The sequence below is a fragment of the Vulpes lagopus genome, chromosome 7 (assembly GCF_018345385.1).
Source record: "Vulpes lagopus strain Blue_001 chromosome 7, ASM1834538v1, whole genome shotgun sequence".
Classification (NCBI taxonomy): domain Eukaryota; kingdom Metazoa; phylum Chordata; class Mammalia; order Carnivora; family Canidae; genus Vulpes; species Vulpes lagopus.
Window position 1 is genome coordinate 51295791 of NC_054830.1, and position 22415 is coordinate 51318205.

General features: G+C 53.4%; 2 protein-coding genes across 19 annotated transcripts in view; one reads left to right on the top strand and one right to left on the bottom strand.

The window, feature by feature from the left end:
• Positions 1-650, top strand: part of ATG7 (autophagy related 7) — a 234927-nt gene extending 234277 nt beyond the window's left edge. For all 11 annotated transcript variants that reach the window (XM_041763260.1, XM_041763261.1, XM_041763259.1 and 8 more), the window contains one exon: positions 382-650. Coding sequence is in view for 1 of the 11 variants with exons in the window: in XM_041763263.1 (XP_041619197.1) it covers positions 382-414 (33 nt within the window). In the remaining 10 variants the exon portion in view is untranslated. The remainder of the gene's footprint in view (positions 1-381) is intronic.
• Positions 651-1396: 746 nt separating this feature from the next.
• Positions 1397-22415, bottom strand: part of VGLL4 (vestigial like family member 4) — a 165068-nt gene continuing 144049 nt past the window's right edge. For all 8 annotated transcript variants that reach the window (XM_041763272.1, XM_041763275.1, XM_041763274.1 and 5 more), the window contains 3 exons: positions 9854-10076; positions 4548-4671; positions 1397-4169 (listed from right to left, as the gene is read on the bottom strand). In XM_041763272.1, coding sequence (XP_041619206.1) covers positions 3898-4169; positions 4548-4671; positions 9854-10076 — 619 coding nt within the window. In that variant the 3' untranslated portion in view covers positions 1397-3897. The remainder of the gene's footprint in view (positions 4170-4547; positions 4672-9853; positions 10077-22415) is intronic.

Below are 22415 nucleotides of genomic sequence, written 5' to 3' on the forward strand. Positions count from 1 at the left end.
GGGTGTGCTCAGGCAGGCCGCTGCGCCTCTGAGCAGGGGACAAGCCAGAGGCCCCGCCCTCGAAGACAGGAGGCCACTGTAGAGGATGGCTCGGGGCGCTGCAGAAGCCAGAGGGCGCAGGGCCTGGCGGGGATGGCTGCTGGTTTGCTCACTTCGCAGTGAGGCCTCGGACAAGTGCCTTCCCTTCTCTATGACTTGCTTTGCTTATACAAGAAATAGGGGTCTGTCCTCAGTGACAAGGGCGTTGTGAGGCACACGGTGTGTCCTCTGCCAGTGGGAGCCAGCATTCTTTTGCTTGTTGTCATACTACCCAGATCTGAGCCCACATGAGTGGGTGCCCCCAGGCGGCTGAACACTGAACATCTCCCCCTCTCCACACAGATCTGGGACATGAGCGACGATGAGACCGTGTGACATGGCCCACCTGTGTGCGGCTGGCTTCTCCCTGGCTGCGCGCCGAGCAGGACAGCCGCCCCCAGGACCGGTGACTCTGGGCCCTGCACCCTCCAACCTTTGTGGTCTCCTCCTCTGCGTACCCTGAGGGCTGGAGCCCCCTCTCCGCTGCCCAGGAGCTTCTGGGGTTCTCCAGGTCTCATGATTCATGATCCTACCAGTTCTGAGCTAAATAATAACCTTGGCTTTGGCGCTGACAGTGATCTGGGACTTGGTTCGTTCCGCGAGTTCTTTTTTTCTTGTTGTCAAGTGTTTGATGGTTGAAACTCCCAGGATCCTGCCCATCTTGGTCCCCGTGGGGCAGCAAGGAGGACAGGAAACAACCCAACACACACCAACTAGGGAAATGAGAAGGCACCTCCTTCCGGCAGCCACTGTGGTGGGCATCGCCCAGAGAGGGGCCCCTGGGCACCAGTGAGGGCTGATGTCCTTGCTGGGGGGGTGGGGGGCAGGACAAAAGGGCCTGCACTCGTCCCGGTGAACCCAGAGCACCAGTAAGGACAGGGCCTGCCACCTACACAGTTGTTCCACCTCCTGGCCTGTCCTCAGCTGTGGGGAGGAAAGAAATTTCTGCTGCTGCCTTGAGCTGGTGGAAGGCCCAGAAACAGGGCCCAGGGCCACAAGCTGGTACCCTGGAGGAGGCCTCACACCACCGGAGGCCACACCCGCCCCCCACCCCCGCCCGTAGACACCCAGAGCTAGGGTGTGGGAACTCAGGAGAGGGAGGCACCCCCTCCACACTCGTGTTTTGGGGTATTCTCTTCGGTGTCAGGCCAGGGACCCAAGTCAGCATGCATGTGAAGGCTGAGCGGCGCCTGCAGGTCAGGCTGTAAGTGGTGCTTCTCGTGGAGTCAGAGCTACATCAGGAACCACCCGTGGGGGTGTCGTCGCACGCAGGGGCAGGTGTGCCCTCCCCGGGCCCGTGGCTCACACACACAGCCTGTGGTTTAAGAGCACTTTATTATTGTTCTTAAGGCTACTTTTAAGTACAAAAAAAAGATGGCCTGCCAAACCTTTTTTTTTTTTCTTCTTCTTCTTCCAGGAAAAACAGGCCACAGAGAATGGTATATTACAGATTTACAAACATGGAGAGAACGGTCAGAACGCACTGCGACGGCGAGGCTCTGTGAAGAACTCACTGTGCTCCTCCTGAGGCCAGGGAGTGTGTCCTTTCCCAGTGAAATGTTTGGTTTTCTGCTTCCCCGTGCGCCCGGGGCCCCCCCGCAGGGTCCCGCCTATCCCAGATAGGTCAGTGCCGGGGGCCGCCGCTGGGCAGCTGCCCGAGGACCCGCCCTTCACAGAGCCCGCCGGGGCGGCCTGCCCGCCGCAGCGCTCAGTAGCCTGGAGCAGTAACAAACTAGTGGCTATTAAGGCAGATGCAGTGTTCTCATAGAATAACTGTGTTCCTGCACTTTTACAGACACATCTACGACAAAAAAAAAAAAAAAAAAAAAAGATCAACTTTTTTTTCCAAACAAAAAATATGAATGATTACAATGGGAAAGGGGAAATTAAATAGCTACATATCATTAACAAATTAATTGTTCTTCAAAAAATACCTACAAATTTCTCTGTACATTCTTTACGCACAGCGTAATGATGGTCTTAAAGTTACCTATATAAAAAAAGTGTTCTCACCGATTTTTCCTACAGAAAATATAGGGGCCCAAATGCGAAAGCCTGGAAGCCCAGTTACGTGGGGGTGAAATGTGTGTGCAGGGGCAAAAGAGGGGCCTTCCTTCCGCCAGTGGAAGGACCCGTAGCCACCCTGTGACCACGAGAGCCGATCGGCTGACCTTTCCGCCCAGTGACGACTTTCACAACCGGCTAACCTCCATTTCTCTTATACTGAAAACCAGGCTCGAGGGCTCCCTCAAGTCCACAGCGCCTCGCAGGGGAGGCGGGCCCGCCTGTGTCACCTGGCCAGGCGACTTGGTAAGCCCTCTGGAGGCTGGGCCGTGGTGGGGTGGGGGTGGGGTGGGGGGATAGAAATGTACGTTTACCAAAAAGAGGAGCAGCTGTTGAACATCCACAGCTGTGTCCGTCATGCTTTCTTCTTCGCCTAACCTCTAGTTAGTAGCTATTACTCTAGCAAATGATAATAAATGCAGTGATAAGTGTATAGTCAGAGGAATGTATACTGCCTTGGCCCCGGCGTACGAGGAAGCGCACAGAATACCATATCACAGATTGTCAGTAATCTGCTGTTCAGCCAAGAGGGTGGCCAGGGAGCGGTTTCTGCGTGGAGGGAAGCCGGAAGGAGACACAAACCCAACCCCCCCTGGGAGCCAGTAATAAGCAGACAGGGATGCAAAAAATAAATGTCAGCCTGCAGCAAAAAATCTCCAGCATCCTACACCGCGGCTGACCCACGACTGGCCCGCCCGTCTCCAGGGCTGCCGGCCCCACGCTACCTGGGAGCAGTGGGAGTAGCAAACACGAATCTCAGAGTACAACTGTACCAGCAGTAAGTAGATCCAGGACCATAACTGACAAAAATAAACTAATTCTGAAAAGAAGCTAATAAGTATTAAGGTTCTTGTTTACTAGATCTATACAATTAATAGAAACCAGCTATTTTTCTCCATTAAAACATGCATCACGTTGAAAGCACTAAAGAATCCTCCAGCCTCAGCTCTAGTCTAACAAACTGCAGTGTTCAGGAAAGGGAGAATGCCCGTGACGGTAGAGTCTGCAGTCCAGTTGCAAGCACCTGAAATCTAGAGAGAAAGACCTATAACCTGTATGAGACTTCCCCTTCCAAAGCTGTTTTGTCTAAATTAAAAACAACAACAACAACAAAAAACACACAAATGGTCAGAAATGTCATCCTTAAACCCTTTGTTTTTCAGCAGTTTGCCCTCAGAGTACTAGCATCTCACATAAAGTTGTCAGGCAGGCAACTTCAGCCCTCCTCCAATAGTGCAAATCAGACGCGACAGTTCTCTGTTCTCTTCAAGTAGACGCACGCACGCACGCAGACGCACACACATGCGGGCCGGACCAAACACCCAGTGGAAGCGAAGCCACACACACCCCGGTCTCGAGAAGCAAATTAAAGAGCACGAAGCATCTGGGTCACGAATGTCATGGCTTGTGACTGAGAAAGCGTGCGCGCGGAGTCCCGCCCAGTCAGGGCAGCAGACCTGCGTCAGAGGTTTCTTTGGTAACTGAGGCAGGGAGGCAGGACGCTACCTTAGATGTTCAGGGGCAGCCCCTGCAGTCGTGTTGGAGGGCCCCGCGTACGAATACCAAGCAAGTACAAAAACATAACCAAAATCCCCACGACATGGTTTTTGCGAATAAACCATCCCTTCCCCACCCTTCCCCCTACCCCACCCCCACAATATTTTTTTTTTTTGTTTTTCCATTTTTTAAGCACTGACTGTTCAAAGCTCAGGCAAACCATGCAGACTGACATCCCGCTCGAGGGCGGAGCTCCCTTCAGGAGACCACGGAGGGGGAGTGACTGTGGCTGACCATGTGCGCAGAGGGGCTGGCGGGCTGGCCCCTGCGGGAGGCTGACTCAGGGCTGCTGGACGCGCCGTCCTTGGCCGCCTTGATCTGAAGCCACGTATCGCCCAGGGCTTTAGCAAAGTGGTCGTCCACGGAGCCCGTGATGGACACGGAGTTGGGCGCCGGCTCGGGCTCCTTGTAGTTCTTGCCCAGGCTCCTGCGGAAGTGCTCCTCCACCACGGGGTCACAGGTGGCAGTGGCTGCGGGGGGCAGGACAGCAGGCGGTCAGGGCCGTGGGGTCGCACGTGGGGCCTGGCCCCCACCCACCGGGCTGTTCTCTGGACCCGTGACACGGCAGCGCGCCCGCCTGGGCTAGGCAGGAGTTCAGAGACAGAACAGGGCTTGTCCCAAGTCCAGTGGGATCCTGGAGGCCCCTTCCCGGTCCCACTCAGGCCAGACACAACCCACGTGCCATGTGCTCCAAACCACCACTGTTTCAGCCTCAACAGAACAAGCTCCAGGGGCTAGTTGCTCTGTCCAGGGCACAACGTAGGATGGATGCAAACACTCTGCTTGAGCCACGTCCAAAAAAATAGCCCCCCTTCCCCGCCCCTCCCGCCCACCGCAGGGTGACTTACAGCTCGGCGCCCTCCGATAGCTGGCTGGCCCGGCCGCCACGCAGCCGCTGTGTGCGATGGGGCAGTGGGAGAGGTTGCAGTTGCGAGTGCTGGCGGAGGCGCACGTGATCACCGAGGGCCGGTTCTGGGGAGGAGAGGAGGCTGGTGGTTGGGGTGGCGCGAGCGGGCGAGGAGCGCCGGTGCTCACGCCGGCCAGCGACCCCGGGCCTTACACACCTGCCAGAGCTGAGGCTGGGTGGTCTGTGTGTCCCTCCAGCACCACAGACAGGCACTCCTCCCACCTGCGGGGCATCAGGTGCCACCCCCATCGGGTCCCTGCCCTGCAGCCCTTCCCCACAGGAGGCACAGCGAAGCCCGGCACTCCTGCAGGAGGAGAGCACCTGCTAAACCCCAGCAGACTCAGCGCGTGGGCCTCCTGGGGGGTGAGAAACCTTCACGGCTCCTCGGCTCGGTCCCCAGGGCGCTCAGGTCCCCGTGGCCCACGGCTTCTAGCCACAGTCCCTGTACCCTCCCGGCAGGCTCCCGGCTTTTGCTCAAGCCAGACAGCTCGAGTGTGTTTCTATGAGGACCACACAAATCCCGACGGACATGGGAATGCAGGAAGTACACCTGAGGGTGAATTACGTGCCTCCCACCCCTCGCCCGGCTGGCTCTGCCGACACTCTCCCTCCCCACGACCAGTGCGCTGCCGGTAAGAACTCTAGTTGTCCTTTATTTTTTTTTTTTTAAATATATTTTCTTTATTTATTTATGATAGTCATCACAGAGAGAGAGAGAGAGAGAGAGAGAGAGGCAGAACACAGGCAGAGGGAGAAGCAGGCTCCATGCACCGGGAGCCCGATGTGGGATTCGATCCCGGGTCTCCAGGATCGCGCCCTGGGCCAAAGGCAGGCGCTAAACCGCTGCGCCACCCAGGGATCCCTCTAGTTGTCCTTTGAAACCCTGTTCAAGTCTAACCATGTCCCCACTGAGCGAGTCGGGCATCCTTCCCAAGTGTGCCCAGAAGACCCCGGCACTGGGCCCTCTAGCCCGTGCACACTTCGGAACAAGGACCAGGAAGCGTTCCTGGATCCCCAGACCATGGCACGGCATCCAGGACAGGAAACACCTGTGACTCCAACAGCTTCCTCAGGCCCCAGCCAGGGAAGACCCCTCCCGACAGCGCTGGAGATGGGGGGGGGGGGGGGGGGCGGAGTTCCAAGACAACTAGAGGGGACCCGGGGAAAGCCCCTCAAAGGGCCCACAGATGCAAAGTGTCCACGCGGGGGGAAATTGTGCTTGCCCACCCCCGGCCTCTCCTTTAAAGATGTTCAACAGGCAGGACAAAGACACAGAAGGCTTGCGCGGCACACCTCCCCACGATGGGAAATGAACAAGAGTGAAAAACACGTCTTGTGATAAAGATCTGGATCCATAAGAATGAGCCAGGACGTGCTTGGGTCTAACCCGCAAGCACTGCCACCCAGGCCGGGGGGAGGTGCGGCTCCCAGCACAGGTGGAGGAAAAACCGGAGGTCTCGTTACCAGCTCACCACATCAGGCGTGGGGACAGAGGGGGCCCGCACACTGGGCGGGGGACAGGGCTGAGGCCAGGTCCATGTCCCCTCAGCGGGCAGCAGCTGGAGAGGGGCTTAGAGGAGCACCCGAGGCCACCTCCTGAAAGGTCCCTTGGCCCCCGAGCCTGTGGTCTCCCTGCCTCCCGCTCGCAGAACACAGCCTCCATCCGTGAGGCAGGCCCGGGCGGCCTCGTCCAGAAGTGACCTTGCCCTGCTGGCCGTGCTGCAAATCTGACCCGGCTGGGGCCAACCACTAAGCCAGACTAAGAGATTCGGGCTGACCCGGGGGCCAGGCGCGAGGCCGGCGCTGTGCACGGAGAGGCAGAGAGGAGGATGCGGAGACCCGGACGGCACGGGGACGGGGAGCCTGGCTTCCTCCCCAGCTCTCCCGGGCAAGGGCTGGCCCTTCCTTCCTGAGCCCGCTGAACCCCCACGCCCCAGGTCCTCCCAATAAAACTCCCTTCCTTTTGTGCTTACGCCAGCTCAGGCTGGTTTTTGTTCTTTGCAACTAGAGTGACGCAAATGCCCCCAAACGCGGTCATATTTTGGGGAGAAACGTAAGAAATGTAAGGTGTCAGGGAAAGCTTAGAATAAAGCTAGAATAATACAGTCAACGCCCAGCCTTTACGTCAGCCACTCCAGGGTGGAAAGCGGCCCCTGAGCCAGATCCAGCAACAGAGCCCCAGGTGAACGTGGGGATGCTGCGAAGACATCCCAACCTCGCTCGGAGGGGGGGCGGCACACCATCTCCAGGACACCTCCTGGCTGGGGACGAAGGCAATAGCATGGACAGAGTGGGCAGGGGGCAGCCCCTCCTCCCCCGACCCGGGCCACAGGGCGGCTGGCGCAGCACTCCCAGGACACGGCTCCCAGGACAAGGCGCTGCACCACCCTCCCCTTCCAAGCGCAGGCTGGGCGCCACACACCCACCTGGAACAGGCTTCCCACTTCCAAGATGCTGAGCGCTGGGAGCTTACATGACCCAAACCCCGCCCCCCCCACCCCCTTGTTTTGCAGACCCGGAAGGCGAAGGCCAGAAATGAGTAACTTGCTGGAGCTCCCACAGCAGGCGGCGGCCGGGCCAGCTCAGACTTTGTGACCCACGCTCCATGCACCCCTCGCCCCACGCACTCTGGCTGCACACAGAGCCCCAGGCTGCCCCGGGGAAAGCGCATCCAGAGGAGAACCATTCTGCTGTCCCTGGGCTTATTAAAATTTAGCCTTATCTGTGTCTCCTCATTTGCTGCGGTCATCAAAACCACTCTCGTGGGCTCTTCCGTAGCATTAGGACACACGATCCCCTCAGAGCTGCCATCACCAAAACGAGCCATCACCAAAACGAGAAGTGGGGTGACACTCTCCCCAGATGTCCCTCTCTGTGAACCTTCCTTTCCCCATTGCCAGAGATCTGAGTCATTTTCCACCCAAAGAGGAAGGCTTCCAGCGCCTGCCCTGCTCAGCCCATCCTGCCTGCCCTCCACACAGAGCTGTGCTATAGCTCCAGGAAGCCCCTCCCCGTCACTTCCCTGGCTCAGAGCTTCCCCACCAGAGCCACCCCGACAGCTCACAAATGAAACAGAACCCCCAGAAATGCATGGATGCCTCCCAAGTGCTGGAGAACAAGGACCATGCAGCTCATCTCTGTGTGGTCTGCAGAGGAGCTGGCATGGAATTAAGGAAGCCTCAGAGTTAGCTCAGGCTCCAGTGACCAGCCAGGCCATACGACATCGGGCACAGCAAGGAGCTCGATGAATGGTCACCAGGTGAACAAAACACATGGGGACCAGCAGCCACGGTGGGAGGGCAAGCTGCCCTCTGCTCCACCGCCAACCCCAACCTTAAAGTAAAGTTTAGGTCTGGGCCACCATGTCAGGGAAGCCAAAGCCATGGTACCCATCCCGGGAAAGCTGGGGTCTCGTTCCACGACCACCCGTTTTGCTCTCCATCCAGGAATCCCCTAAGAACTCAGGTGGAAACTCAAGGTTCTCAGTCCTAGAAAACCCACTCAACAGCCCCCAAGCACATCTGATGGGCCAGGGATCCTCTTGCTAGAGTGGGCAGCCAGGCACGTTTTACAGAAGGGTCGAGGAGACCATGGTTAAAAGGGCCAGGTTACTGTCCAGCAGTATACTTCTCACACAGCGGATACGACCAAAATCAACCAAAAGAACCTCAGAGTCATGGAAACCTATGATCCAAGCCAACACTAAAGCTTCAGAGACAGCTGTTCCAGGCAGATAGTTCCAGGCATTCTGGGGAGCTTCTTCCCCCAAGCCAGCATGGGCTCAGAGACTGATCCCAGTGGAGTCCCATCCCCACATCGAGGACCCCCACCCACCCCATGGCAGTGGCTGCAGCCAGAAAGCTGAATTCCCTGATCCTACAAATTCTCTGATGCTTAAAGCACCTCTCCTGCAGCCTCTGAGTGCAATCCTCTCTGCATACACCCATCTCCCTGACCAGGCTGCGGGCTCCCTGCAGGCTGGACCTGTATCCTACAGGAGCATCTCTATCTCTAGGGCTTTACAGAGCATCCAAGGCACAGTTAGCGTAGTTAAGTGTACAATAAAGAACGTAATGACAACCTGGCCCCCAGTTCCTATCAGAGTTAAGTGGCTGTCTCCTCCCACATTAATGGTTTAAGCACTATAGTTTTTTGATACCAGTCTCCTCTAGCCTAAAACCATAAGTGCCTCTAGTTTCCTTGCCCAGCTTCGAGCATTCTCCTCTTACACACAGGAGGCATCTACCTGGTTTCGTTAAATAAATGAATGAATGAAACATAATGAGATGGAGATGCCTGGCTCCCACATAGGAAGTGCAACTGCCTGTCAGCCTTACTGGGATTCACAGGCACCAGCACCACCTCTCCCAATGCCCAGAGCCCGGCCCCAGCAGTATTAGAGGTGCCTCAGGGAAGCAGTGGCACCCCCAGCAGCAGGGCCTCCAGCTGCACCCCGCATCTCCTCAGGACACAGCATCTGCTCACTGCCTCTGCTCACTGCCCGTCAGTCTTGAACAAATGTTGACCGGGAACCTATTGGGTCACAGGCCCCAGCGGTTCACAGAGAAACGCCATGGGCTTGTGTGGGGATTCCAAACCTCGATGCTAATGCTTCCTTTTATATTTCCCCCAGGAGCCCAATTTTTGAAATACTGGGTTTTTTAAATCAAGCAAACCGTGTTTTGTTAAGTAATAATGTAATTTCCTTATTTCCCTTTAATAAAAAACATCCCTATCTGCCAATCACAGATTTCTCACCAGCATGAGCTAATAACTGCTCTGACCACTGGCTTTATAGGATTCCAACCCAAAGCAGAGTTACCTGACATTTAACTTCATCAGCGTGACCTTATATCAGGTAAAGGCAGGATTTTCCTTGATCCTCCTAGAAATAGGATTGCCGAGGAAGACTGCTGAAAACATAGCTAATCTAATCCAGCCCTGCCTTGTGCAAAGAAACTAAGCCCCAGAGATGTTAACCGTCTTGTCCAGGGCTGTTAGTCCTGGGAGGAGAGGCCCAGGCAGGTCTAGGTAGGAATTAAAACACGGGTGGCATTCAGTGAAAGGACCCCTGCTGCTGCTCCCACTCCTCCTTTCCCCCACTGAATGGAAGCTAAGCACCACCTCTCTCACCTCCCCCCACCCCCGCCGGCCCTCCCCCAACCCGCTCTCCAGCCAGGATGTAGTCCCCAAGCCCCCAGACCTCCTATCCACCACCAACCTGAACCCTACTGGACACAGGCCTACCTGCTGCCGCTCCACCGGGGTCAGCGTGGGCGAGATACCAGCTGGCCTGCTGGCGTCCATGCTGTTCTTTGTCAGTGCTAGGGGCTGCTCCATGCTGAGGCTGGGGAGTGATGTGTACAGGTGGTTGCCATGCAGGCTCATGGTGGGGGCCACAGCACGCTCGATGGGGCTGCGGCTCCGCTCCCGGGGGTCTTTTCGGCAGTCTCCATTGGCAGTCTTGTTCCTGAAAAAGAGGAAAGAGCACTCAGATGGGAAAATCTGGCATCTTCTGAATGGTGAAGGGGCTGCCGGCCCTGTGCCAGGTGCTTCGGCTGATTATCTCATTGAATTCTTCACTGTGCTGGGGATAAATATTTATTACCACCGTTTCCATTTCCTGAGGCTCAGGTCAAACAGCTCATCAAGAAGTAAGGAGCCCCAGTGCTAACCCAGGTGGGCAAGACTCCAAAGCCCCTTGGTGCTGGGAGGAAGCAGTGTCCCCAGGGTATGAAGTCGGCTCTGCTGGGCCATCCAAATGAAGATGGCACCCCTCTGCTCAGCATCCTGCCCTCTGCACAGCTGGGTGCCTATCAGAGCCCTTCTTGCTCAGAGCCTGGAGAACTAGCCTATGTGCTCGAGCCAGCTTGGTTTGACAAGGATCTGACATTTCAAAAGAATGAAGACAACAATGAAACAAAGTCACCAGACACCTCCTATATGGTGGATCCCGTTCTGGGCCTCCAGCAGCGTGAGCTCTCCAGATCTTCCCCACAGCATGAAGGAGATGCCGCGACTACCTCCTTTCCAGAGGACAGAACTGAGACTTGGGGCAGTGGTGCCGTGGCTGGTAAGTGGTGGCATCTGCCCTGGCTTACGCATGCCACCCTACGTCCAGAACACACGAGCCACAGCAGTCTGCTCCAGCCAAGTCCCTCGATCGAGGGGCACCCCCAAAGACCTCCACTGCACGTCTAGCACTTGGCAGGTACTGTGTGGAACATGGACAAGGCTGTAAACACCACCCCCACCCGCAATCTGAGTGGCCTTATCTAAAGGCAGCATGCCATGCTGCAGCTGTCAGGGAGCGACGCAGCGCGGGGGACGAGGAAAGCACAGCCTGTCAAAGACCAGGAACGCCATTTCAGGTTGGGCCCAGGTCCCTCCTGCCCTGTTTATTCCAGAGGTTCTTTCTACCTTGTGTCCCGGCCCCTTCAGTCTACCATGTTTTTTGCTGCCAGCACAATCTTTTTTTTTTTTTAAATAACAAATGTGGTCTTTTAACTAGAAATGTGGTAGATCAAAATGTCAGTGACTTTTCTTTAAGGAATGCAAATTATTCTCAGACTCTACAGGCAACCATCCTCTTGCCTCAGTGGACAACCAGTTGTATAGCATAGAAGCCTAGGCTCACGTACTAAGAAACCCAGAGAAATGAAAAGTCACAGCCCGCCTCACTGCCTGAATAAGACAAAAGGTATTTTATGCCCGGGCATGCACACATGTGCAATAGGCACGCCTCGTCCACAGGAGCCTCACGGGCAGGTGTAGGGAGTATCACGGAGCGAGCCGTGTACCTGTCGCCCCATTCCCCCTGAGGGGGACATCCTGTAGAACCACAACAGCACACCCGGGCTGCTGACACTGCCACCACCTGCAGGCCTGATTCAGACGCCCGGCCTTACTCGCATTCATCCAGCGGGATCCTTTTATAAAGTAGCTCCAACCACATCACACCTGTAGTTGCAACTTTTGGCAGCTCAGGACCCCCTTCTAGGCCTTTCCTGCTCTGGCCCTGACCACCTTTCCAGCCCCACGCCCTCACGCCCCGCATGCTGCAGCTACAGCAGTCTTCTCGCCATGCCTCAAGCAAGACGCACCACTTTCTGCCTCGAACCGTGTATGTTTTGTGCCGCTTGCCAACTCACACACACCACTCGCTGCTAACTGGGCTTTCGGTCCCTAAGCGCCCTGCGTAGACTTTCTAAGATTATTTATTTATTTATTTATTTATTTATTTATTTATTTATTTAATTTATTTATTCATTCATTCATTCATTCACGATAGACATAGAAAGAGAGAGAGGCAGAGACACAGGCAGAGGGAGAAGCAGGCTCCATGCCAGGAGCCCGACGCGGGACTCGATCCTGGGACTCCAGGATCACGCTGTGGGCCAAAGGCAGGCGCCAAACTGCTGAGCCACCCAGGGATGCCCTCCTGTGCAGACTTTTAACAAAGAACCCATCACACCATCATTAACAGCCTTTTTGTCTGTCCACCCCTCACCTCCCCAGGGCTTTTTTAAAAAGATTTTATTCATGAGAGACAGAGAGAAAGAGAGGCAGAGACACAGGCAGAGGGAGAAGCAGGCTCCATGCAGGGAGCCTGACGTGGGACTCGATCCTCAGAGTCTCCAGGATCAATCATGCCCTGGGCTGAAGGCGGCGCCAAACCGCTGGGCCACCTGGGCTGCCCCTCTCCCCGAGGCTTCTGGAGTACACCAGGCCCTGCCCACCCTGTCCCCATCCTGCCCACCACACTGCCTCGTGGGGCAGGCCCACAGTGACCGCACGTGACCATGGAGAAGCAGTACAGGGGTGACCTGGAAGGAAAGGCAGGCACTGTGGCCAGGGAACTGAGGACGGGCGGTATCGTGGGGAAGGGAGAGCTGAGGAGCCGGGTGTCCGGGTGGTTCGCACCCTCCGATGGGTTCTGTGCCTGAGCCATAAGCCAGCAGGGGCTGAGCAGGAAAAGCATGAGACGTGGCAAGTCCTGCAAGCCCCAAGCTTCAGTTCTGCACGCCACCGCTCAGGCAAGCCACCGAGCCTAGTGTCCTCATCTGCTGTGCGGTCACAGTAAAATATTCCTCGGAGGAGCTTCAGCGGGGCCTGAACAGAACACAGACTCAGACAATTGTGCTTGCACGGTGCAAGCGGGCAGTGGACACAGTGAGGCCGAACTGGCTGTAGGCTTAGGGTAATTCACTGCCTAAGGCACAGCATTTACTTTATGAATGATATTTCTTCCTCTTATCCTCTGGTTGACAACGTAGAATAACTTGAAAGCAATTAGAGAATAAATCGTCAGCCTATTAAGACAGTCACGGAGGACTGTGTTCTGGTATGTTCCACACTTGCCACAAGTACCAGAGCAATTGTCAAAGAATTACAGTACCAAACCAAACAAAAACACTTAATTTTGAAACCAGCCCGTACCTAATTCCATCTTCCTGTGATGATTCAGAAGACACTTCAGGCCTTTCCAGTGAACGCCTCCAGGACTATGGTCGCAAACAGCCACTATCACGCAGGACAGCTGAGGACGTCCACCGGGAAGGCTTCCCGCCCCTCGAACCCGAGACCAACCAGGCTTTACCCACACGGAAATGTATTGCTAAAGATAAAATTTTTCAAACGAGGAGAAGACGATATCATCACACTCCTCATCTGCATCATCAGGTTTCCTTCGAAATTTGGGATAAAACTTAATGGCTGGCAACACACGTAAGCTGCCTCCTTTACTCGATCTTTCTCCCCACTCCCCGCCGCCCAAGCAAGGTCCCGGGAGGCCACCGCACGAGCCGTGGGCGCTCAGGGGACCAATGACAAGCTTCTCAGTCCCAATCCCCTCCATCCAGCGCAGACTCGTTTATCACGCGGTGTTAACTGAGCCCCTGTTTCGTGACCGCTACAGAAAGGAAGACCTGGCCCTGGCTCCTCGCAGGCACACGGCCGGCAGCAGGGGCAGGGGCTCCAGGCGACAGCGGAGCATCGCAGCCCGGTGAGGGCGGAGGCCGGACAAAGGATGAAGAGACACCCCAAGCTCCGGCAGCGCCCAGCTCCACCCAACGTCAAGGTCCCCCGAACCTCATGGCCAGGGGGCAGCCGGGGACGCCCCAAGGTGGCAGGCAACTGTCTAAAGGCATCGAGCTACCAGGGCAGAGCGGGACAGGCCAGGGCCACACCCCCAGAGGCCTACTCTGAACCCACACCGCACCCACCCGGGAGCTGGGGGACAGACCCTGGGGCAGCCAACCAGAAAAATGGTCAATGGCAAAGGTGATGCAGTGGGGCGTCACGGATCAGACAAGACACCGACAAACACAGAAAATGTCTGAAGAACTTGCTGTTTAATTTTAGTAAAATTATACATTACTCACATTTCCAGCTCATCTTCCTGGTTCCCGGAGCTCACAGACAGTCACCGTTTTCCATGTTTCCCCCCCAGTGAATCATACCCCAGCTCCACGGCTTCCCAGAGGGTCATGTGCTCTCACGGGCAGCAGACAAACCACACGCTTCCTGCCCGGGAGATCCGGGCGCCCCCGCTCACGGAAACCCGTGCGGCCGCGGCGGGCCCGAAGGGCTCCCCGGTGCCCCGCAGCCGAGGACGGGCTGCTGGCTCCGTGCACCCTGGCCCCTTGCTGGAAACCCACGCTCCTCCTGGGGCGGCACAGCCACGGCCAACTCTTTCCAGGAGAGGAAACAGAGGGGGACAAACGCAGAGATGAGGTAAAAAAAGAAGATGCCTGTCGCACGTTCCTCAGGGACAGTGTGCGGAGAACGGATCCGTCCTGCTCTTCCGCCCTCTCTGAGCCCAGAAAGCAGGCGTCTGCTGTGTCGGGGAAAGTGCAGGGAGACGGCGAAAGAATCCATCGCGTGGAAAACCTGCACTGCGGCCATCTGTATTCTCATTAAAATGAGATTTTCCTGCCCTTAAACAAATAAGAGCTCAGAGTTGAAACCAAACCCTTGGGAAGGTATTACTTGATATTCTTGGGCCTTAGCTGAATTCCATGAACTATCGATGGCTATTAAATAAACCAACGTGGGTCTGAATTCTTCCAGCAGCAGAGGGGCTATGGGTATGAGGCATTTTAGCTGGTGCTTTCGAGGAAATATTCTGGGCCCTGGGGGTCCGCATGCTGCAGCTCTCTAGGCTCAGGTGAATGAGGCAGGGCCCAGTCCAGACCCCGGGCGCAAGCCCTGACCCCACAGGGGCGAACTGCGCAGTGTAATGCAGATGTACGTTCCAAGCAGGAGGGCGCCAGGAGCAGGGCTGAGGCCGGGGGAAGCAGGGGTGCATGAGACAAGGGTCCCTCTCCCCTGCGCAGTCCTCCTCCCACTCCCACTGCACTCCTTAGTGGGCCAGTCGTCCTCCGGGAACCTACAGGACAGTACTACACCTTCCCAGCCCAGCACAGACAACAATAATAAAGTCAGGGGACGCCTGGGTGGCTCAGCTGGTTCAGTGGCTGCCTTTGGCTCAGATCATGGTCCCGGGGTCCTGGGATAGAGCCTCACATGGAGGCGGCAGAGAGGGCCCTGCTTCTCGGGAAGCCTGCTTCTCTCTCCCTCTCCTCATACACGCTCACTCTCTCACTCTCAAATAAATAAAATTTTAAATAATAATAGTCAGTAAAGCATCTTTAATTTTAAAAAGCTTCTCAGACAACATACTTAATGCCACTGAATGGCACACTTAAAAATGGCTAGAGGGGGGCAGCCCGGGTGACTCAGCAGTTTAGCGCTGCCTTCGGCCTAGGGTGTGATCCTGGAGACCCAGAATCGAGTCCCACATTGGGCTCCCTGCATGGAGCCTGCTTCTCCCTCTGCCTATGTCTCTGCCTCTCTCTCTGTCTCTCAATGAATACATAAATAAACATCTTTAAAAAAAAAAAAAAATGGCTAGAGGGGCACCTGGCTGGCTCAGTTGGAGGAGCACGTGACTCTTGATCTCAAGTTCACGAGTTCAAGCCCCACACTGAGTGTAGACATTACTAAAAACAAACTTTTTAAAAAAATGGCTAGACTGGTACACTGTATGGTAAATATGCTTTACCAGAATTAAACAGGATAATGATTTTTTTTTAAATTAAAAAACATAAAGCATCCCACGGCCATTAGTTACTGAGTTCCTCGGGTTTGGGTAGATGATGCTGTCCCTACAGCTTTACACAAAAGAGGAGCAAGATACAGAGATAAACACTTAGCCAAGGATGGGGGTGGAGGCAGAACATCAACCAGACGCACGGGCTGCTGCTCAGCCATCCTCCCTCCACCACCTCCTGCTCCACCCCAAGCTTCCAGGAAGCCTTCCCTGACCCCCAGACATGCGTGATGGGCCCAGCCCTGGGTGTCCTGTCAGCCTTGCTTTCCAAGGAGCTGGCTCCACGGGATGCTTCAAGGGCCCCGCAGGCCCCCCTGCTCTGCCCTCTCCCCAGCACCCAGTGCAGGGCTGGGCACACAGTGGACATTTAACTCGTCATTGACTAAATGAATTATTTTTTTTTTATTTTTATTTTTTTTTATTATTTATTTATGATAGTCACAGAGAGAGAGAGAGAGGCAGAGACACAGGCAGAGGGAGAAGCAGGCTCCATGCACCGGGAGCCCGATGTGGGATTCGATCCCGGGTCTCCAGGATCGCGCCCTGGGCCAAAGGCAGGCGCCAAACCGCTGCGCCACCCAGGGATCCTGACTAAATGAATTATTAAAGTACCTATATTACGTGTGCATCCAGTGAGCAGCATTTGTGGTAAAAGAAAAAGGAATTAAGGAAATTTCGGAGGCAATGCCCAGCAAGAGACTGAAAAAGCAGAATTTATATATTGAGAATAAACAGTAGTGAAATGTTTTCTCCCTGTAAGTACCTTCCTCATTTTTGTCCTCCCATCTCCCCCACCCCCCATTGTCCCTTAGGTCATCATGCACCACCTCCTGCTTTCCCCCGTGAGCAGGGTAATTCACTGCTTCCCAACAAGCAAGAGGGCACTTGGGTGTGTCTCCAAGACACCCTGGTCAAGCCTGTCACTCCTTGGTACCAACTACAGACAGGAAGCGGAGGGGGCAGTGACACCACCAGGGAAGGCAGACACACCCTCCTGGGTAAAACATGACGAGCTGTGTGTCGCAGGCAGGAAAAGTTGGGAAATACTGGTCCCAAAGACACAGAACCATCTGGGACCTCTGCTTCAACCACGCACATGACCTGGTCGGCAGTAGAAAGAGGACGGAGACTGCCTTTGACTTTAACTGTGGGGAGACACTGTGTTCCATATGACAATGATCATCACTTAATATCACTTAACAATCAAGAAAAAAGCCAGGGCAGCCCGGGGGGCTCAGCGGTTTAGCACCACCTTCAGCCCAGGGCATGGTCCTGGAGACCTGGGATCGAGTCCCACGTCGGGCTCCCTGCATGGAGCCTGCTTCTCCCTCTGCCTGTGTCTCTGCCTCTCTCTCTCTCTCTCTCTGTGTGTCTCTCATGAATGAATAAATAAATAAAATCTTTAAAAAAAAAAAAAAGAAAAAGAAAAAAGCCAGAGCCCTACCACCGTCAAAGGTCCAAGGGAACCAATCCCACCTGCATGTGGAGGGCGCTGCAGCTGGTGAATCACACTGTGCATCTATGCACCCACATAACCTTTTCCCCTTTAGCTCTCCACAAAAGCAGCCATCCCCCTTCTGCTAGTTCAGATTTCAAAAAGCAATCACAGGGATCCAAACCACACACTGATTTGCTCTATCGCAATGACATCTGCGATCTCTAGTCCCAAAGGCAAGCATATACCATTGCAATGTTGCCCTTTGAAAGTCGTGTCCAAAAATATAATGCTGCAAAGTTAGGGAATCCCCCTTTTTACCACTATAATCTTTATTATATAAGCTATCACTTATTGAATGCTAATTGCCAGACCATATTCTAGATCTAATTGTCTTATTAAAGCCCTCACTACAGCACAGAGTTAAGTATCATCCCCATTTTATAGATGAGTAAACTGAGGTTCAGAGAGGCTAAGGAGTTCATCTAAAGTTGCAAAACCAGTACAGTACAAGGATTTTAATTTTTATGTGACTGGCTCCAAAGCCTTTTCCTTGCAGCTTTCCCTCTCAAGAGAGGGGCAGAGCAGGGGGGAAGATGACAAAGACCTATGTACCCACCGCCCAGGATGGACAAATGAAATCACATATGGAATTCGCTTTAGACCTTCTCTTTCCTCTTATGGGAAATGCTGGCAGTAACCAATGCAGCAAAACATGGCAGACACAGCTGGAGCCCTTCCTTCATGCACCGTCCCCCCCAACTCACTCCCCCTCTTCATCCCTAGATGCACCCCTGCCCTGTATTTGGGGAGTCTTCCCATTTGTGCTTATGAACTCTCGCCACCTAGTCTATCTGTAAATAATATGAAGCACGTTTTAAATTGACATCCTGGTATCAGACTGTATGTTCTGACTTCAAATCATGCTCTCCTCCCTCACGTGGTTTTGGGGCTCTACTCATGTCCTGACCTAGATTATTTCCCTGCTGCATGGGATTACTTCGTATGAATACACCATGATGTATTTATCCATTCTTCTACTGACAGGCATCTGGACCATCTCTGCCTTGTCCTTATTATAAATAACCCCGTGGTGCTTCCATCCTTGCAGATCTCTGTCCCTGGGTGCAAGGGTTTCTGGGTGTCTCCCAGGAAGATATTTAGAAGTACACCACTGGGTTGCAGAGCTCACCACCTTCTAGACATCAACAGATGTTGCCAGAACCCTTTATGGCGTAGCTGTCCACTCTGCACTGCCTCTGCTAGTAATGTGTCACCACCTCGGCCGATGTGCGGCCTCTATGCTGTCCAGCTTCAGAGGCCCGTGGATTTCTACCATTCTTGTGGTACACAGTCATTCCTCCTTGATGTTTTCACTTGCATTTCTCCAGTTACCAGTGCAGTTGAGCATATTTTCGTATATCTATCTGTCATCCTACTTTCTAGTATAGATTGCTTTGAATTTGTTTTGGGTTGAATTGTGTTTCCCCCAAAAGATGGTGAAGCCCTCACCCCCAGGACCTGTAAATGTGATCTCATTTGGAAAGAGTCTTTGTAGATAATCAAGGTAAGATGAGGTCAATATGACTGGTGTCCTTATAGAAAAGCGGGAAATCTGAACAAAGTGACACACATACAGAGGAGAAACAATGTGAAGACGCAGGGAGAATGCCATCTACAAGCCAAGGAATGCTTGAGGCTACCAGAAGTCAGGAGAGAGGCAAGAGCAGATCCACACTCACAGCTCTCAAGAAGGAACCAACACTGCTGACATCCTGACCTTGGACTTCTAGCCTCGAGAACTGTGACACAATCTACTCCTCCCTCTACTTTGTGGTACTTTGTCAGGTTGTTCCTGGGGAACCAATACAATTTCCATGGCTTTTCCATACCATTGCTTTATACATCTTTAGACATTCTCCACAATCATGGTTTTTTCTGCTTTATCTATAATTAACACATGCCACCCCCCACCCCCTGCACGAAGTCTTAAAGCTTCATTTTCAAAGAGATTCCTAAGATCCACTGGACTTTGCCATGCAGGCCTGTCATTATGAGGAATATTTAACCAGCACCAAGAAATGACAACACAAGTTAAGAGAGTGTGTGTGAGCCCAGGGCTGCCAGTGAGAAGCTGGAGAGCAAGCTGCCCCCTGACCTCACCTCCAAGAGCAATTCAGGAAGTCAGGAAAAGCATCCCCACCTGCCCCCGCATACAGGAGGGAAGACGGTTGTCAGCCAAGTTATATTGCAAAACCTTTTGGCTCGGTAACATTTTGGACAGATGACAGCATGAATGACCCACTAGATCTTTCCATCATTCCTGCATTGATGGGTCCATCGATAACCAACCCCTCAAGGCCATGGGCCAACTGTGAGTACTGTCCCCCTTCTCACATCAATGCCTGTGCAAGCCCTCTGGGGCTCCCACCACCATTGCCTTAGAACATGGGGAGAAATGGATTTGAGAGGTGGACCAATCACCCAAGGTCACAAGCCTGGTAGGTGGTGAAGTAGGAACTCAGATCGGCCACCCTTTCTCTTCTGCCGAACTGCCTTACAGTGGCTTCAGAAATAGCACATTTCTCTAGTGCAGGGAGAGGGGGGAGAGATCACAAATAGTGTAAGAGGAAATATGTATCTAAGTGACATTTCCGCTGTTACTGACTTGGACTCTGTGTCTATAATTGAGTCAAGGGTTTCCAATCAAAGCCTTCCCAAGAGTGAGAGGCACTAAATTAGTGTAACGATATCTCCAAATACTCTCCAGCCTTTGAGACTCCTCAGACTTCCCTCCATTCCTCCAGCAGGTCAGCCCTAATGAGCATTTTGTGAACTCCTGTCCTTTCTTCGGGAGACGGGAAGGAACTCTGGGGGCAAGTGGGTCTCTCCTTGAGCACAATTACTATGCAGGTCACACAAGGGACCCTGCGGCACTTACCCAGCACAACCACTTAAGCTCCTAGATAAAACCAAAACGTTAAGCCTTAAGAGATAATATGTTTTTTAAACTATTTTAGTTAGAAACCTGTCTGAAACACGCTGCAACTTCTTCCCTTTCTTGGTGACTCAGGCTCCTCAGTATAAACACTGCTCCCGGATGTGATGTAGCAGGCCTCCACGGGCCTGGACGGAGTTGTTTCAGACTGCTCGGCCGCTTGCACTCTTGGGTCAGTGACTAAAGGGTCACTCCTGGAGAAGCGTGCCTGCCACTGCTGGTACCCTTTCTCCTTACGCCGGGCCAACAAACTAGGCAACTAGGTGTGCTAGAATACTGTGTGAAGTAAGAGAGGACGGGCCGAGGGAGCACAGGGCCCACCACAGCACCCTTCCCCATCCCCCGCTCCAGCATTCAGAGAGCTGACCTGCTGCACAGAGGAAAAGCTTTCTAGCGCTGTCACCCACAGAAAGCAAGACTCCCAGCGATGTCAGCAGGCAGGGCAGCGCTCTCACAGATAGCCCGGGGACTCAAGCCACATTTCCAAACAGCTCAGCCCCATGTAAATAAGGCATTGGTTGCCTTTGACTAGAGCTGTCTGCACATGTTTCCCATCATTAGCTGAGACAAGAGAAAAGTTTGAGAAAAGGGGTCAGCCTGAGAACATGACTTGTAAGGCAGCTCATCCCCCTCCCCATGCTGGCAACTACTGCCACCAAAGGAAGGGGCCTCCATGTGTGAGCCGGGGCCCAGGATCCATGTGCACAGCCAGCACTGCTTATTCTTCAGACAGATCACAGGTCCCACACGTGTACACTCAGAGTTTCCAAGTGAATGGAGATGTAGCTGAAATTAATAAAATATAAATTAATTTAAAATTCCTACTGCTACTATATTGGTAGGAGCTTTCATCATTATGTATTCTCTCAATGAATGATGTTTAAAAACTACAACCACTACCATATTTTTGGCATTAAATGGAGTCCTTGGAACCAGAGATGGGACGGAAAACATTATGTCTTCCCTTCTATAACTGAGCTACTACAGTGTCTGAGGTGGACAAAAGCCTAGAAAAGACCATCTACCTCCCCTTCACAAAATCAGAGGCATCAACCTGGTGACACTTTGCTCTGCTGTCCTAATTTAGGGAATGCTTGGGTGAGTTGGGGCAAGGACAGGAGAAAGAGAGGGAGCAAAGGGATCTGCCCACCAAGACTGTCCAGTGCCAATGCTGGCTCTACTGGGGTCAACCCAGGGCCTCAGCTCTCCCTGCTGCTACCCACCCCACCTCTCAGTCTAAGATCCACAGGCAACACCTTCCTTGTGCTAGCAAAGTGGTGTGGGACCATTACTTTACACACCCTCCTCAGGAAGGCAGAGGAGGGAGGCATCCCCTTTCTCAGCTATCCACTGATCTGAGATCGAGAGAGAAGAAAGGTCCCTCCAGACCTCAGACACACCTGGAGTGAAACAAATGAGGGAGAGTAACTTCCATGCACGATATGCTGCTCAGAAGACTCCATCAGTCGGTGTCTATACAGTGCCTGGTACACAGTGACTAACTTCTGAACTAACCAAAAAGCACATGAATTCTTAGGAAAAACCAGCACTAACTGGTCTGAACAAGACAGAGGAGCTCAAGAAGCCGGTGACCAGAGCAGCTCTGGTACAGGGGTAACTTGGAGAGCCAACTCCCGCCATTGCAAACCACTCCCACCCTGAAAGGATTGGTCTGAAAACACCTTCCGTCGTTATTTCTGCTTCCATTCTTCTGGTTTGGTACCAAGCCATCTGTCATAACTCCGTTCAAGTTCTTCAGAAGGCTCACTCTTAGTTTACTCTGCAATTTGCTGCAAATCATTGTAAAATATTATAAAGCCATTTAGCAGAAAGATGGGACTTTTTGTCCTACTCAAAGGAAGAAAACTTCAAGGTAAGATGGCTGTGAATAAAGGAGAGTGGGTAGGGAATCCCAGCATCCCTAAGATGGCCATACTGCTATTTTTTTCTTAAAGTGTAGCTGACCCACAATGTTACGTTAGTTTCAGGTGAACACAACATGGTGACCCAATATGTCTATACATTATTCTGTACTCACCACAAGTGTAACTATTAGCTGTCATTCCACAACCCCATTACAGTACATTACAGTACCACTATGTTCCCTGTGCTGTGCCTTTCACTCCCGTGACTCATTCATTCCATAACCAGGGGGTGGCTAACTTCTTAAACACTTCTGGGGATGGGCACTCACTTCCTCTTCAGGCATTTCACTCAAGGACTGAAGAGCTTCAATGAAACGTTCATCCTCACAATAAATGAA